The sequence below is a fragment of the Varanus komodoensis genome, unplaced genomic scaffold (genome assembly GCF_004798865.1).
Source record: "Varanus komodoensis strain SLA01 unplaced genomic scaffold, ASM479886v1 scaffold11, whole genome shotgun sequence".
NCBI lineage: Eukaryota > Metazoa > Chordata > Lepidosauria > Squamata > Varanidae > Varanus > Varanus komodoensis.
In genome coordinates this window covers 9,092,257-9,108,436 of record NW_025335317.1, presented here as the reverse complement: position 1 = coordinate 9,108,436, position 16,180 = coordinate 9,092,257, and the positions used below count along the sequence as shown (strand labels likewise).

Here is a 16,180-nt window from a genome sequence, read left to right as displayed (position 1 = left end):
ATGTAATACCATTCTGAACATCGAGCATCCTGGGAGAAGATAGCATTAAGGTTGGGTTGAACGGGAACAATAAGGAAATAAAGTACATTCTTGTCGAATGTTATTTTTTAAATAGCCTGGATGTTGAACAGAAGCTCAAACACAGAATTTTCCTGTATGATTATTCCAATCAATACTGGCTTTTTGGAATGTTTTTCTCTGCCACACCCACTTTACAGGTTCTTGTGTGGATAAAATGGAAAAGAGGACAGTGTATACTGTTCTGAGCCACTTGAAGGAAGAACAGAATCAAAATGTAATAGATATCCGCCTATCTATTAGTGAGATGTTAGTGAGATGATATATCTCATGGGAATCCACTTAGGAAATAAATGTATACCCACAGCCTACAGGTATAAATTAAAACACGTCAGCTACATTTCCTCTCTAAAGTAAGCAATGCTTTGCTCATGCAGCTGTTGAATTTTGGCTTCTTTTGCCTCTAGGCCCCAGAGCTGGAAATCAAAGGGTACACCCCCATCTCCCTTTTAACAGTCCCTTCTCAAACCTATTTAGTCTGCATTCTTGACAGATTTGCTTAGAATGATGAATACAGCAACAACTAGGACCCTAGAAATATACTATTCCTGCTGTCCATTTGGGACTGGGACAAGTTAGTGGAAGAATGTTAAGTACTAAGCCTGATCCCTAGTCCCACTAGTACTTGAGCCTGACGTATTAATTGTGTCACAGGTGGAGTGATATCACTTTATTTCAGCACGAATTCCCTTCTATGGACTATGACGGTACTTCCTCACTGGTGAGAAATAGCTGATCCTTCTGTATCTCATGCTGGGGTCCCTCGGTCCTTTCCTGCTGGCTCCAACAGCAAGAAAGCCTGCTTCTCTATTTACACACCACAAGCCATGTTCAGATCAGTCTTCCACAGGCCGATGCCCTCCAGATGTTTTGGACAAGAGCTCCCGCCATTCTTAACTGTTAACCACTAACCATTTGCTGATGAGGACTGAAGTCCAAAATATATCAAGGACACCAAATGGGGAAGACTGATTTAGGTAATTCATACAACAAGCCTCAGATGTGGTGCTAGTTGTTGTGTTCTGATCTATTTGGAGAGTTCTACTTGAATTCCTTACTGTTGCAGACTAGTGGCAATAACCCATTCGGAGTCTGGGTTTATTAATTGGATTCTCCAAACATGACCTGGTTTGCTAGAACCCATTTGTTCTACTCCAATGGGAAGTAGAATCATTTGGAATTTGCAGATACTTGCTTGCTTTACCTTCATTTCACTCTGAATTGAGATTAGTTAAATAATTAAAACGACAGCCTTGTGTTCAGTTACCTGGAAATGAACACCCCTGAATACTGTGAAACTTCTGAATTAACATTCTTAGGGATTGTGTTGCAAGTTTTAAGTGAGATCCTTCCCCCCCTGCTCCTCCTCATTTTTAATAAATAAGAATTTCAAAGAGAAAGACTGGGTACAGTTTAAATAATAATAGGTCTATATATTTTGCTCTGTTTTTACAAGGAAGGCCATCTCAGTATAACTTGAATTATTTTCTGTCTCCTTTTCAGTGATAAATGTTCTTGTGTCCGGGAACGCACAAATTTAGAGAGCAAAATTAACATAGACATAAAAGTGGGCAATGGCAGGCTTCCATTTTCATTGTTGTTTGTGGACTGTAGCATTATATTTTGAAAAATAAATTCGATCCGAGAATGTTAAAAAAATGGTGATACATAAAGTCTGTTTTCTTTATGGAGGTTTTATGACAGCTTCTCCTTTGGGGACTGGCATTAGCCTTCCATCCCTGAAAGTGCTGGCACCCCCTGGATCTTCTTTCCTGTAGCTTTTTGTTGCTCTGCCATCTCTGTATTTTGATGTGAAGGCCTAGAATGCAATACTGTGAAAGGGACCGGGCAACTGGGCTACAGTTTCTTGAACAAACTCATTTTCCCCAAAAGGTTGATTGGATTAGAGTAAAGGGAAAGACCCGCTACCTAACTTCCTGATCCCCCCTCTCTGGCTCAAGTCCTTGCATGCAAGTTATTGCTCTGAATCGGAAATCTGTGTGTTGCCTGCCCACCAGCCTGTCTTCCTTCTTCTACCCACAGCTCTGTTTATGGGCACGTGCACGTGGCAGGCGGACTCACCCTGCCAACAAGCTACACGGTGTGGGCTGTTTGGGAACCCACACTGGGCTCAGCATGAGTTGCTGAATCCCTTCCCCCATGGTTCTCTCAGGGGTATCCAAGGCGACTCCGCAGCAGGATCTCTCCTTGCTCACTGCTGAGACTTTTGGGCTTGCAGTGACTTTTCTCTGCCTTTTCCCTTTGTACCTGAAGAGACTGCAAAGAGGTTTGTTTATTTATTTTTTACTTTGCTTCCCTCTGACAAAAGTATCTCTCCCTGTCACAAGAGCCTAGGAAGCTATGTGAACAACTCAACTGTAAAAGGAAACCAAAATTTTGACAGCTATCAAAACTTTCCACTCCTGTGACAGGCAGCAGTTGGCATTTCTCCACCTTCCCAAGCACCCACCCTCATGGGAAAAGGAGGAAAATGTAGATGAAGACTTAAATTAAGCAGGGGGGAAGAAAGGATCTCATTGTATTGGCCATCCCCTTTCATGAGAAAAGATCACTCGTGATGCTGCTTTCCTTCACTAGTTGACAGTCTCTCTGGGTCAGTGTTGGTAGGGAGGGCCTGCTGCCGTCCAGAAGACATTGTCAGGCAAGGCTTTCTCTTTCAGATCCATGAAGACATGCACCTCTGCACTTGTGCTAGTCTGACAATGCATGTGGGTACGAAATATTTGAAAACATTGGCAGTGCGATTTCTGTTCAGGTAGCAAAGCAGGGACAGTTTCCTTGACGCGCCACTTCATTGGAGGGGGTGTCAGCTTGGACATTGCGAAAATGGAAGGGCTTGTGGTCATGGTGAGGGGCTGCTGAGCAGGGAACAGTTGCTCCACCTTGCCTCTTGGGCATCCCTGGGGTGCCTGGGACTGACCGTGTCCTGGGCTAGTTCCCACAGTTAGGGTGGGGAGCGGTTGCTGCTCTCTGCATCCGATCATTGTGGTCAGTCTCCTGGGTTTGGATGGCATGAACCTCTTGCATGGGTCATCTTTTTTGTTTAGCCAAGTGGCTTGGTTGGCCTGCTGAGTTGCTGCATCCAGGTTGAGTCTGCAGAGCAAGCCATCATGGGCAAGCATGCCCTAAACAAGGTGTGGCTTGCTCAGGGTGGCTTATTAGCCAAATGTAAGCCACCTGGACAGACCCATCCCAGGTTCAGGCAACACGCTAAGCCGTGATGGCTTTGAGGCTACGTGTCAGGCAAACCCAGTCGAGATAAGAGCTATGGCATCTCAAGCTTGGAAATAACTGCAGGGCATTTTGGCATGCTGAGACAGAAGGATGGATGATGTACCATCCAAGCAACAGGTAAGCTCACAGAAAAAACTTGATGACTAAAGACGGAACAGCAATGAATATAAATGAATTCCAGTAGCGGTGGAGAAGAAAATGAAACAATTGCAGAAAGCATTACCAAGGCTCTAACACACACTTCTGCTTAAACAAAACACCCAGCTAGTTGCATTCATTTGTCAGTTATGGTAAGCCATTGTCTTTCCAAATCCTTACCAACAATTTGGCTCAATTGTGCAATGAAATTCAACATTTTAATACCTCAAGCTTACTAACACCTTCCCCTAAAGATCTCTATATTACTGGGTGTTGCCAGACAATTTGTAGACCACAATTAGACACAGTCTGCTGATTAGCATAAGGAAATATCCTCATGAAGCATTAGATGATCAAGAGGGCTGGAGGATAGTTGAAAAAGTGCTTAGAAGGAAATGTTTTAAAAATGAATATAGCCTATTTTTCCCTGATAAAACTTCTACATTAGCCTGTGTCTTCTTGTAACCTTTCTGACTCTTCCTGAAACTGACTCATTTGCTTTTTATTTCATTTTTTTTAGCATTGTGGCTTTCCTTCCTAAAAAGGAACAAAAAGCACTAGCCTACAAATGCACAAAAAGGAAATAAATGTAGAGAAGTCAAATACTTTATGAAATATCTTGCTTTTAGCTGGAAAGCTATCTTCTATCAATCGTGCCTCAGTAGGTTTGTGACTAATATAAATAAATATAATGAACACATCTATAAAAGGTATATAAAATCATTTGTCAATGATATAAAATTAATAATGAAATTTTAAGAGCAACCACATAGTGTTTGTTTATTAATCTGATTTATAGCTTGTCTTTCTATCAAGGAATTGGTAGAAACCATTCAAAATTTTTTTTAAAGTACTAGTAAATGGAAGGCATCTAGCTCACAGTGGGTTCAGAGAATTGAACCTGGAAAATACGAAGTAACTAGGAGCACACACACACAGTATTTGTTATGTGACACTAGTCATCTCTGACCTGTGGTGACCATATGAATGGATATGGTCAGCTCTTGTGACCTCCATTCATCTCACAATTGGTCTTCCTCTTCCATCTTCAACTTTTCTTAGTATGATAGTTTCCTCCAGTAAATCTTACCTTCTCGTGATGTGAAATTTTGTACTTGCAAACTATGAGTGGTAAGTGCCACAAAGATTATGATTAATCTGTAAAAAGGAAAAACAAAAATGAAGAAACAAAAAGCAGTGACATTTGATGGCACTCCAATGCTTACGGTGCTGAGGGACTTTGGCTCTGTGCCATGGCAACTTTGCCATGGAGTTCCACAGGGCTCCATTTTGTCCCCCTTGCTGTTTAATATCTACATGAAACCGTTGGGAGAGGTCATCAGGAGGTTTGGGCTGCGGAGTCATCAGTATGCTGATGACACCCAGCTCTACCTTTCTTTTTCAGCTAACCCAGGTGAGGCAGTGGGTGTGCTGAACCAGTGCCTGACCAAGGTAATGGGCTGGATGAGGGCCAATAAACTGAAGCTCAATCCAGACGGAGATTCTGTTGGTGGGTGATATGAGCTCCTGGGTAGGTGACTTGGGCCTTGCCCTGGATGGGGTTGCACTCCCTATAAAGGACAGGGTCTGCAGCTTGGGAGTGCTCCTTGACCTGGAGCTGTTCTTGGAAGCCCAAGTGACAGTGGTGGCAAGGAGCGATTTCCTTCAGCTTTGGCTAATCCATCAGCTGCGTCTCTACCTGGAGGAAGATTGCCTAGCAACAGTGACACATGCATTGGTTACTTCCCAGTTGGATTTCTGCAACATGCTTTACGTGGGGCTGCCCTTGAAGACAGTCCGGATACTTCAGATGGTGCAAAACAGAGCTGTCAGGATGCTGACGGGGACTGGGCATTATTCTCACATAACCCCAGTCCTCTATCAGCTCCACTGGCTTCCCATCAAAGTCCAGGCTCAATTCAAGGTGCTGGTTATTACATATAAAGCCCTAAACAGCTTGGGACCTGGATACCTTCTTCCCTATTTGCCCTTCCTATTTGGGAACCCTCTGTGAAAGATATTAGGAGACAGAGTACCTGGAGGAGGACCTTCTCTGCGGTGGCACCCCGTCTATGGAATGCGCTCCCCAGAGAGGTCTGCCTGGCGCCGTCATCATTTTGGCACCAGGTTAAGACCTTTTTATTTGATCAGCATTTTAATAAGTTTTAATATTGTATGTTTACCATTATATTTTAAACGCAGCCAGAGTGGGTCGATAATTTCTTTATGTTTGGTGATATGTGTATTTTATCTTTGTGAGCCATCCTGAGGCTTTTGCAAAGGATGGCATATAAATATCCTAAATAAATAAATAAATGTCTAAAGGTGCCTTCAACACAGAACTTCTCAAACAGGAGTAAATATTCTACTAAGAAATAAGTGAGCAGTTGCTCTGTCAGCATGCTATTTTGTAAACCTTTCCTTCTCTCGAATGCAAACTCTGTCTCTGTGAAACATGTGGGCTTCTGTCCCATCCACCCCACTCCTGCCACTTGGAGCAATTTGTAGTTGGTGAAATCAGGAATATTTTGCAAGTTTCTGACTTGTACAAAGAAAATAGTTGGCATTATCGTGTTATTCTTCCACAAGGATCTCTCGATCATTGATTGTGGCACCTCTGCAGCACAGCTGGTGAACCTCTAAGTGAGCCCTTCCCACCTCCACTCCCTGCGAACCGAGGACTGTGGGAAGTGGAGGAAAGGCACTTAGCAATACGCTTTCTTCAGTGATGAAGCATTCTTCAGATCCATTTCGGTGATGAGAAATGTGCCTTAATGAGGCAATTAGTCAAGACATAAAAGCTGTAAAGCAATTTAATTAATACCACTCCTGGTACACTTTAGGGCATCTCTTGGAGCTCTGAGTGAACAATATTGCTCTGCCATTGTCTAGGCTTGGTTAAGGAAGATTTCTTTGAAGCATGACAGGATGTACTGCAAACAGAGCCAGTTACAGTGGCTAGAATATTTTTTTTAAAATAAGTTTTCTTCTAAGTAATCCTAACACACACACACACACACACACACACACACACAACTAAAAACAACATCAGTCATCGGAAACATTGGACCTACTGGGTCAGCCCCCACAGTGGCTAGAATATTGAGCTTCACCAGAAAAGACCTAGACTGTGTCCAATGTTTAACTCAAGTCCCATTCATTTCAGTGGGTCTGCTCTTTGTTGTTGTTGTTCAGTCGCAAAGTCATGCCCGACTCCTCATGACCCCATGGACAACATTCCTCCAGGTTCTCCTGTCCTCCACCATCCCCTGGAGTCCACGCAGGCCACATCCACTGCCCCGGTGGCCCCATCCAGCCACCTCAACCTCTGCCTTCCCCTTCTTCTTTTGTCTTCAATCATTCCCAGCATCAGGGTCTTTTCCAGTGAGTCCTTCCTTCTCATTAGGTGACCAAAGGATTTGAGTTTCATCTTCAGTATCTGGCCTTCTAAAGAGCAGTCAGGGTTGATCTCCTCTAAGACTGACTGGTTTGATCTCCTTGCAGTCCAAGGGACTCACAGGAGTCTCCTCCAGCACCACAATTCAAAGGCCTCAATTCTTCAGCACTCAATTTTCCTTATGGTCCAACTCTCACAGCCATACATTGCAACTGGGAAAACCATAGCCTTGACTATACACACTTTTGTTGACAGGGTGATGTCTCTGCTTTTTAGTATGCTGTTTAGATCTGCCATAGCTTTCCTCCCCAGGAGCAAGCCTCTTAATTTCTTGGCTGCAGTCACTAGGACTGATATTAGATTACACATTGGGTCAAATCCACACTTGGGCTCCCTGGGTGTGGTAGATTAGATTTCCTCTCAGTCTAACCCACTTCATGGCAGGAAAAGGGCCACTCACTTGCTCTGAGCTTTTTGGAAGGTGGGTGGGATAACAAAGAATGGATCAGACTGTCACCCATGAGATTTGATCGTCAATGTTTCTCCTCTCTTGCCCAAAATGCTGCCACAGAATCACCCGCTGGGCACAGACACTGTGAAAAACACTTTTCAGTCAGTATTATAAAATTAGTTAGGAGGCTTAAAAAGAAATCTATAAAGCAGTGACATCTATACAGCAACATAGTCTTTAAAGATCCTCTTTATTTGTTAGGTGTTAAGATATGCTGTCATATCACGCTAAGATTGACCAGAAAATCGAGGCCCATGATTGTGTGGCATGTTGATGGGGGGTAAAAAAAGGATAAGGCTCCTTCTTCAGTAGGCTTTTAGTACTGCTTCTCTGGCTTGCTGGCAAAGTGGGTCCAACTGGCCATCACCTCCTGTGCAAGAGACACAGAGAGACGGAAAACACCAAGTAACTTACTCTATTTTTAGAAACAAAGGAATCCCTGTGCACAAAGAGGTTCCATTTCACCCTGTTTCTGCTTACCAAAATCCAAGTCAGTGATGTTGCACTGAAAGACAAGTTCTCCATTCACTATGAGCTGCACATCATTCCAATCTGGAATTTCTTCTAGAATTATCTGATGCCCGTCTGCTTTCAGGACGGCTGCAGAGGAGCAGTAGGCATGTAGCATTACTAAAAGCCAAAGCTGTTGAATTCCAGCATCACATTGTCCACTGAGCAACTTCAGTTGCCCTTTAGCTGCTCTTTTCAAGTTTGTTTTCGGTTGTTTTTCTGGTCCCTTTGGGTTTATTTAAATACTTCAGTAATACCTCTTTGTGAAAATTATGCATAATAGAAACAATGCTGTATCCATCTACACTATCTAATGTCTCTGCAAAATAATACTCTAAATGGGCAATGAACACATTATGAAACTTAAAACACTCCTATGGTCTCTAGATATCCAGAGGTATAGGTGCTGGATTTCCCAGAACCCATGTTAGGAAATTGCACTTCTGTTCCCCTCTCTCCCTTGCAGGTGGAACAGATTTTAGGGAAAGTTCAGGTGGAAGGGGAGGAGAGTGGTACTGCATGTACTAGTGGCATCTCGGCCTTCTTTCCCCCGTGTCTGAAGCATCACAGTTAGACAGCCAACATTGTTTCACAGCTTGGAAGGAGAGCAGAACTGACTATTTCCTCCATGCTCCTGCCCACAAATCCTCCAAGCATCCTTGCAACCATCCCCATAGGATTGCACCCTATTTTATCAAAATTTGGCAAAATCCACATCATCAGACTATAACAAGGAACGACCCAAGCTTCATTTCACAATCCAAATCCAATTCTGCCGTCCAAACACAATTGCATTTCAATACCCAGATTGTGTTCGACTCTCATAAAGACACAAAGAGGGTATCAGTCACTGGAGAAGCAGAAACAGTTTGTCCACCATCTCTTAAATGGACATACTTAGTTAATCATCTCTGCAGCATTCCAAACTCAGTATTACCAACCGCCTCCCAAGTAGGAATCATATTGCTCCTCCAATTTCTGGCAACCTAATTTTGGCAGCAATCACTAGTTTCTGAAACCATCTCTTTCTGTATGGGCTCTGTCTGTTCATCTGAATAGCCAAGCAGGGCTGTCAGAGGAATATAAAACCTTGTAATGATTGTTCTTGCATAGGAAACTTCTCCCTAAAAACAATTAATTAAAATGTATTCACACCAAATATGCATAAAATTACATTTGTCATTTTAAATGCTCTTTTTTGAACTAGGTACAGGGCATGCTCCAGCAAAAATGAGCTTTCAGGCAGCTCCTAGCACTAACAACAAAAGAGGCACTCTTTCCTTCCTTAATGGGTTTTTGTAGCATATTATCAAACAATTAAGCACTTTTAAAGTGGGCAAGCCAGTCTGCAGAAGGTAGGCTAGGGGGAAAAACCCTTTCCAGATGGAGAAGTAAAATTTAGCTTTCTAAATATTTCTGGCTCCCCCATTTTGTTACCTAGAAAAGAGTTAAGTACTATGATCTCTAAATGTCCCTTAAGTAGGTACGTAAGTAGGGAAGGCCTACCCAAGCTAGGGAAGCCCGTTGTCCTTCTTGACAGCCTACTCTACCCAATTCCTAATGTTATTAAAAATGGCTCCCCTGGCACAGGCCATCCCTGAATTCTATCCCTGACTAGGGAAACCAACAATAGACTCTTGCAGTGTTTCCTCAAACTGTAATAAAACAGGCTCAGGTTCCACCAGCCAGGTCACCCTCTAGCTTAGTATGAACAAGACTCAAACAGCCCATTCCCTGGTTTTCCAACTGATGTGCAACTTTCTATTGTGCATGAAGCCGTGATGCATGCTCAGTCTTCACAGGGACATTGTGTGGGGCTGTTTGCCCCCCTGGCGGTATTAAACCATGTTTTCTGTATTTCTTGGGATTCATCAGAGAATGCTGATATTTCCCTTTTATGGCCATATTCTGCCTCCCATCCTGTCGGCACTCAGTCTGTTGAGTTCACAATTAAGAGGGAATAGTGTTAGCCACAATAAGCAAAATGGAACACTCCCTTAAGCACTCACTAAGTGCCCTACTTCCTGTCAGCTAGGAGAATATCCACTGGGAAGTGGCAAAAGAATGAGAGCCGACAGGAAAGGTCATGGAGTGAGTTCCCACAACCTGGCACGACACCTTGCTGGGTTACCATGGCTTGCATTTTTTTCACCATGATCTACCCGATGATCAAATGGCTTCTACTTTATTGTGGTTTCCACCATCCCTCCTCAGTTCTCCAATTGTTGCCATGTATCCCATTATCCACAGTGCCTAAAATTCAGTCCCAGGGTACAATATTCCCTGCCTATGCCACCTGCCTCTTCCTCCTCAGTCCACACATAGAGGCTGAGTGGCCAGAGTGGCTCCTCCTTTTTTTCCAGAGGACTCCGTGGTGGTTGCATACCATGACTGTGGAAACCACAACCCTGAGTGCAGGCAACATTACAAGCCATGATGGTGCAGAGAAGCCATAGAACAAATCATTGTTTCTTATCATGGTATCTAAAGACTAAACTTACCATGGTGAAATACCATGACTGAGTTCGGACATGATGACAAACCAACAATGGTAAAAAACCACCATGGCTTGTTGTGTTGTCTGAATCCTGTCATGATGCAGATCAGCTTCAGCAGCTAATGACTCTTGTGTTTGGACACTGTGAAAGGCCTAGGTCAGCCTTCCCCAATCTAGCTCTTGGCACATTTTGTATGATAACTTCCAACATGGCTAGAGCTGATGGTAGTTGTAGCCCAAAACATCTAGAGGACCCCAGGTTACAGAGGGTTGAATCAGTAGTTGAACCTGATATAAATGTGTGTATCTCTGGGTGTGTGTTTTAACCTTGTGCTCATCCTTACTCCTTGAATTTTTTTTAAATCTATGCCATTCAAGAAAGGCAAACAAAACATTGTTTCTTTAAATATATCTTATACTTGTTGCAAGTTTTACATGCTAGCATGTGTCCACTTCACCACTGAATAAATCAAGCATTAGCTGACAGCCAACTGTGACCTCCATCCCCTGCAAGCTAATTGTTGAATTTTAATTTAACTTTTGACTAAACTACAGGAAGTCCCCCAGCTAGAAGTCCAGCGAAAGAGGTTGGGTTCTCCTGAGGTTTTAGCAGCTTGGAAGACTTCGTCAATTGCTTGTTATTGTTTTCTGGAGAGGATTAATGAGTGTGTGTGATTTGTAAAATGCAAACAGGAGGTGGTCTTCGCTTCCTGCACTGGCACATCTTCTGCTTATGTGAGATATTTATGTCCTATTTGCACTCTTCCTTGGAGCTGACAATCTAGTTCAGGGAGGGCAACCACTGCCTTCCTATGTTTGGGGGTAAAACTACCACCAGCTCCAACCCACACTGCCAATGGTCAGGGATAATGGGAGTTGCGATCCAAAACTATGGTGTTCACTAGCACAAGATACAGGGAGGGTCATCTTCATGGATGGGATTAACAACCACTGGGATTGTTGAGTTTGGAAAAAAGGCAAGAAAGGGGAGACATGATAGAGGTGTTTCAAATTATGCATGCGGCAGAGAAAGTGGAGAGCGAGACTGTGGAGGTAGAGCCCAAGGGCAACCCATGAAGATGATGGGTGGGAGATTCCGGACATATTCTTTTTGGCATCACATTAAAACCTTTTTATTTAAATAGCATTTTAAAAGTTAGTATTTTAATGGTTTTTAACCATAGCTTTTGATTTATTTGATTTGATTGATCTATTTTTATTGATTATTTGTTGTTTTATGTATTGTTTATGTATTGTTTTTATTGAGATGTGTATTATTTGATTGTTATTCATATTGATATTTTTGTAAGCCGTCCTGAAGCTCCGGCAAAGGATGGCATATAAATGTTTTAATGAATAAATGAAAAGAAGCACTTCTTCATGCAGCGCATAGTTGAACTGTGGAATTCACTGCCATGGGGCACAGTGATGGCCACCAATTCTGATGGCTTTGAAAAGGGGATCGGCCAGATTCATGCGGGAGAAGGCTCTCCCATCCTGCCTGAGGGATCCTGTGGGCATCTGGTTTGCCGCCACGTGGATGGAGTGCTGGATTGGATGGACCATTCATGGAATCCAATGTGGCTTTTCTTATGTTTGCTGCCACAGAGCTGTAGCCCTTCCCTGGAAATTGACAAGAAGTCAACACTAGTAACCAATGTAAGACTTTCAAAACAGCTGCAGCTGGGAAGTGCTTAAGCTAATTAGTTCACAGGTGAGTTGGCTTTCAGAGATTTTGTTGCTGAAGAGGCGATTGCTTTGATTTCCTAGAGCAATTTCAGATTCTGGAGGCCCACCAGGCAGGGCTCAAGAAGTGGTGCACGGAGCAACGCGGCACTGCAGGGCAAAAATGTCTGATTACGTAGCTCATTTTCAGCAGCAGAACTGGAGCTCACAGAAAACTTTTTGCACATAGAGTGAATGTTTCTCCTGTAGCTTTCTTGGTTACAGAAGCCTGATGTGGGGTACAGGAAGGCTTTTTTGGGTCATTGTTACTGTTGAGCCATTAGGGGTTGTGACCCCTTGCTGACCAGTGCTCGTCATCTAGAGATCTACCAACAGATCTTGATCTATTTTCTGCTCAAGAAGTCACAGCCGTTCAGATCGGTGGTTCTTCTATGTTTGTTTGCATCGGCATTGCCCACCTGGCACTTAATCCCATTCTGTGCTCCTCCAGCCCCTTCCATCACCACGGGGTGGAATTTACCTACCTTGCAAGCCCTCAAGATGGAAAGTTCGGTGTTCCACCACGCCACAGCTCTGATAAGGCCCATGCCTGAGGGTCACCAGTGCATTCTTTGGCATGACTGTACCAGACTGCCACACCCTCTACCAAGGGTGACCAAAGGAGGGAACAGTCCTTGGAAGGCTCCAAAGGGGGGAAAGAAGCCACCTAAGCTCTGCCTTACAGGGAAGTGTGAGCGGTGCCAAGATACTTTCTCAGTCTCTGCTGGAGACAGGCTAGCACCACGTCTGCTCTCCAGCAGCCTGCCATTGGGTCAGTTGCATCTCCCGCAGTCGCCATGGTGAGGCTGGAGGTTCCGTCTCTTGGGGCTGTGATATCACAAAGAACTGTTGAGGACCAGTGCTGACAGTTTTAAAGAGAAGAGGCAGGTTCTGGAGGACAGGCAGGATGCACTTACAGGTGTGGTAAGACAATCTGCCTATGGTCAGGCAGAAGGCAACCCCCTGGCCCTTCAGGTGCAGAGAGCAGATTTTGAGGCCAGCCCCGGCACACTCCAGATAGTGAGGTGAGCTTCGCTGAGCCGCAGGGTTCAGATTCATCATCCGTTCTAAGCAGGGTCAGTGGTGTGCCTTGGCCAGGATGCGTGGAGCTGCTGCGCAGGGCCTGCATGGTTGGCAGGGCTGCCAACACCCCCTGCCCATCACCTACATTCGCTCTGAGTGTAGCTGCAATGCTCTCTGTAGCTGGAAGGAGTCCGCTTATCTCCTTGGCGGCAGAAGATCTTAGGACAGTAGCCCAAAGCTGTGTGGGGAGATACTCTTTCCATTTCTCACAGGGACTTGGACCTCCTTGGCTAAAGGCCAGCAGGTGATTCACTGCACTCTCTTGTCAGCTCACTCTTCTTACACTGCCAAGAGTTCCTTATGGGATCCTGCTAACTTCTGCTGCTTCTGGGTGTGTTTGCACACGCACGTGCATGCACACGCACACACATAGTTGCACTATGGAGACTATCGTGGTAAGTGCATGTACTTCAAAAGTTATTGCCACACCTCTGGTCAGGCGGGAGCGATGAAACTTATGAAACTGACATTGGGTGGGTCTTGTTGTTTCTTGCTGCCCTTCCAGGAACAATGACTGGGTTCAAATGTCATGGCCAGCAATCCTGCATGGTTTCCATGGTGCACCGTTTTTGCCTGGATGATTAAGTGGGTTCTACTAGTGTGGTTTCCACCCTTGTTGCTTGGTCCACATGTTGTTGGCACATATCCCATCAACCACCATGCCTGAAATTGAACTCCATGTTGGATAGCTGGAGCAGCTACTGCTCTTTCTAGGGGGCTCTGTGGTAGCACTGTGGTTTCCACAGATGACCAGAAAAACCATGACGAAGCATGGAAACCATAGACAAGACCTTTCTTATTATGGTTTCTGAGACCCAAACTTTCCATGCTGGAATATCATGGCAGACCATTCTTTGCAAGAAACCACTTGGGATTGTCAAGTTGAATGTGTGTTGCTGCTGGATCACAGGTTAGCCTGATGTCCGAATCCAGCTGTGCTAACAAGCCATGCTTTGTCAACCCTTGAAAAGAACCTGTGGTTTCCTGCTGGGTTGTGAACTGTTGGACTGTTCACCATGGTTTGTTATTACAAACAAGCACACTCAATTCACACTCAGAGCTTGACTGTGGCTTATTGTGCTGTCTGAACGGATTCATTCTTTCCCATCTATTCTCCAGGGCATGGGAGCAGAGAACATCCTGCTTCCAGGGAGCATAGCCAATGGGCATTTGTGGGGCCCTCAATCCTGCTCTGCAATTTCTCCTTCAGAAGTCTAATAGTTCATGTGTTGTGCTTCCAATGCATTAATCTTGCAAACAGAGGAAAGGGAGCAATGGAGAAGGATGCCTTTCAGACTAGAGAAGGTGCTTTTTCTTCACCAAAGCATCTGCAAATAACTTCCAGACAGTCTTGATGTATTTCTGTGAATTAATGTGGCTTTGGCCATTTAACTAGGTGGCGCTAAGAAATTACCTATTGGCAATGTTCCCCTGTTGTCACATTTTAATGAGAGAGGTTAAGAGAGAGTGGAACTATTCAGTGTAGAAAAAGCGGGAGGAAGGGGAGATATGATAGAGGTGTTTAAAATAATGCATGGTGTGGAGGAATTGGAGAAGGAGAGATTTTTTTTCTCCCTCTCCCATAACACTCAAACCTGGGATCATTCCTGGAGGCAGACTAGTGGGTGATTTAGGACAGATAAAAGGAAGTACAACTGTACACAGTGTGTAATTAAGCTATGACATTCATTGCTGTGGGAACTGGTGATGGCTGCCAATCTGGATGACTTTAAAAACGGATTGGGCAGATTCATGAGGGAGGAGGCTATCAGTGGCTACCTACCTTGCTGGCTGTGTGTTCCCAGAGGTGGCATGCCTGCATGTACCAGTTGCTGAGGAGCTTGGGCAGGTGGAGGACTTGAACTCATCCTGCTTGAGCAATCCTGCAAGCAGTTGGCTTGCCACCATGTGTACAGAGTGCTGGACTAGATGGACCTTTGGTTTGATCCAGCATGGCTGTTCTTGTACGTTCTTTTCTGGACCAGTTTTCCTAAAATAAACAGCTTTGTAGCTCAGGGACAAATACTTGTGGCCTCAGTCAATGTTTCATCAGACTGAATTATCTTGAATCTTACCAGCTTTTGCTTGGAGACCAACAACACTTGTGACACAGCAATGCTTGTGACAGATTTAAGGCTAGATATACTGCACCATGCTTTTGAGGTTTCCTTCTGCTTATGGCATTCGGCAGTGAATGGGAAAAGCCCCAAATGACTGGTAAAATTTTCCATGAAGGTGGCTGGAAATGAGCGAAACTAAAATGATGGAAGCCACAGGAATGGACCCAAGTCATGGTCCTTCCTCTTTCCATCTTTGCAATGTATATGCCCATACTGGCTCGCAAAAAGCTCAGCTTTGAGGAAATTTCAAAAAATAAAATAAAATAAAATAAAATAAAATAAAATAAAATAAAATAAAATATAAAGAACAAACATTGAATGTTTTGCTCAAAATAGAACCCAAGTATCTTTTCTTTGATATACTCTTTATTGACTTCAGATTCGTAAGTGTCATATTCTGAACTGATAACAGATTATAGTTCCCTTTGATATTGTTTATCAGAACAATTCATATACTTTGAAGCACAAAACATGTAGCTCAGACTAGACAAAGAGACTATAAATGCACCTTAGATTTGCCATAAATCTATACTATGGTATAAAAATAAAATATTGCTAAAATATTAACTTTAAATATAATGTAGCACATGGTATAAAAAGTTGGGCTATGTTGCCACTTTAACTTATATCAGTACTTCCATCAAAACAATTCACCTGAATCTGTCCAGGAGTAGAGGGGACTCCTATCTCCTATCACAATTTTTATTTTGTTTTTTTCTATGTTTGTGGAGGCAAATTAAATGTGACAGTAAATCGCTTTGTTACTTGAGTGTTTTTAACTTTTGTTAACCTCCCAGACGGCCTTGGCTATTGGGCGGCATGAAGATGAAAGAAAGAAAGAAAGAAAGAAAGAAAGAAAGAAAGAA

At 43.7% G+C, this 16,180-nt stretch overlaps 1 protein-coding gene across 1 annotated transcript; it reads right to left on the bottom strand.

The window, feature by feature from the left end:
* Positions 1 to 7,684: 7,684 nt before the first annotated feature.
* Positions 7,685 to 12,690, bottom strand: CUNH10orf53 (chromosome unknown C10orf53 homolog). The gene is made up of 3 exons (XM_044420011.1): positions 12,597 to 12,690; positions 7,860 to 7,979; positions 7,685 to 7,749 (listed from the first exon to the last, which is right to left on the bottom strand). Exons 1-3 carry the CDS (start codon positions 12,688 to 12,690, stop codon positions 7,685 to 7,687), a joined length of 279 nt encoding a protein of 92 aa, XP_044275946.1.
* Positions 12,691 to 16,180: the final 3,490 nt, after the last annotated feature.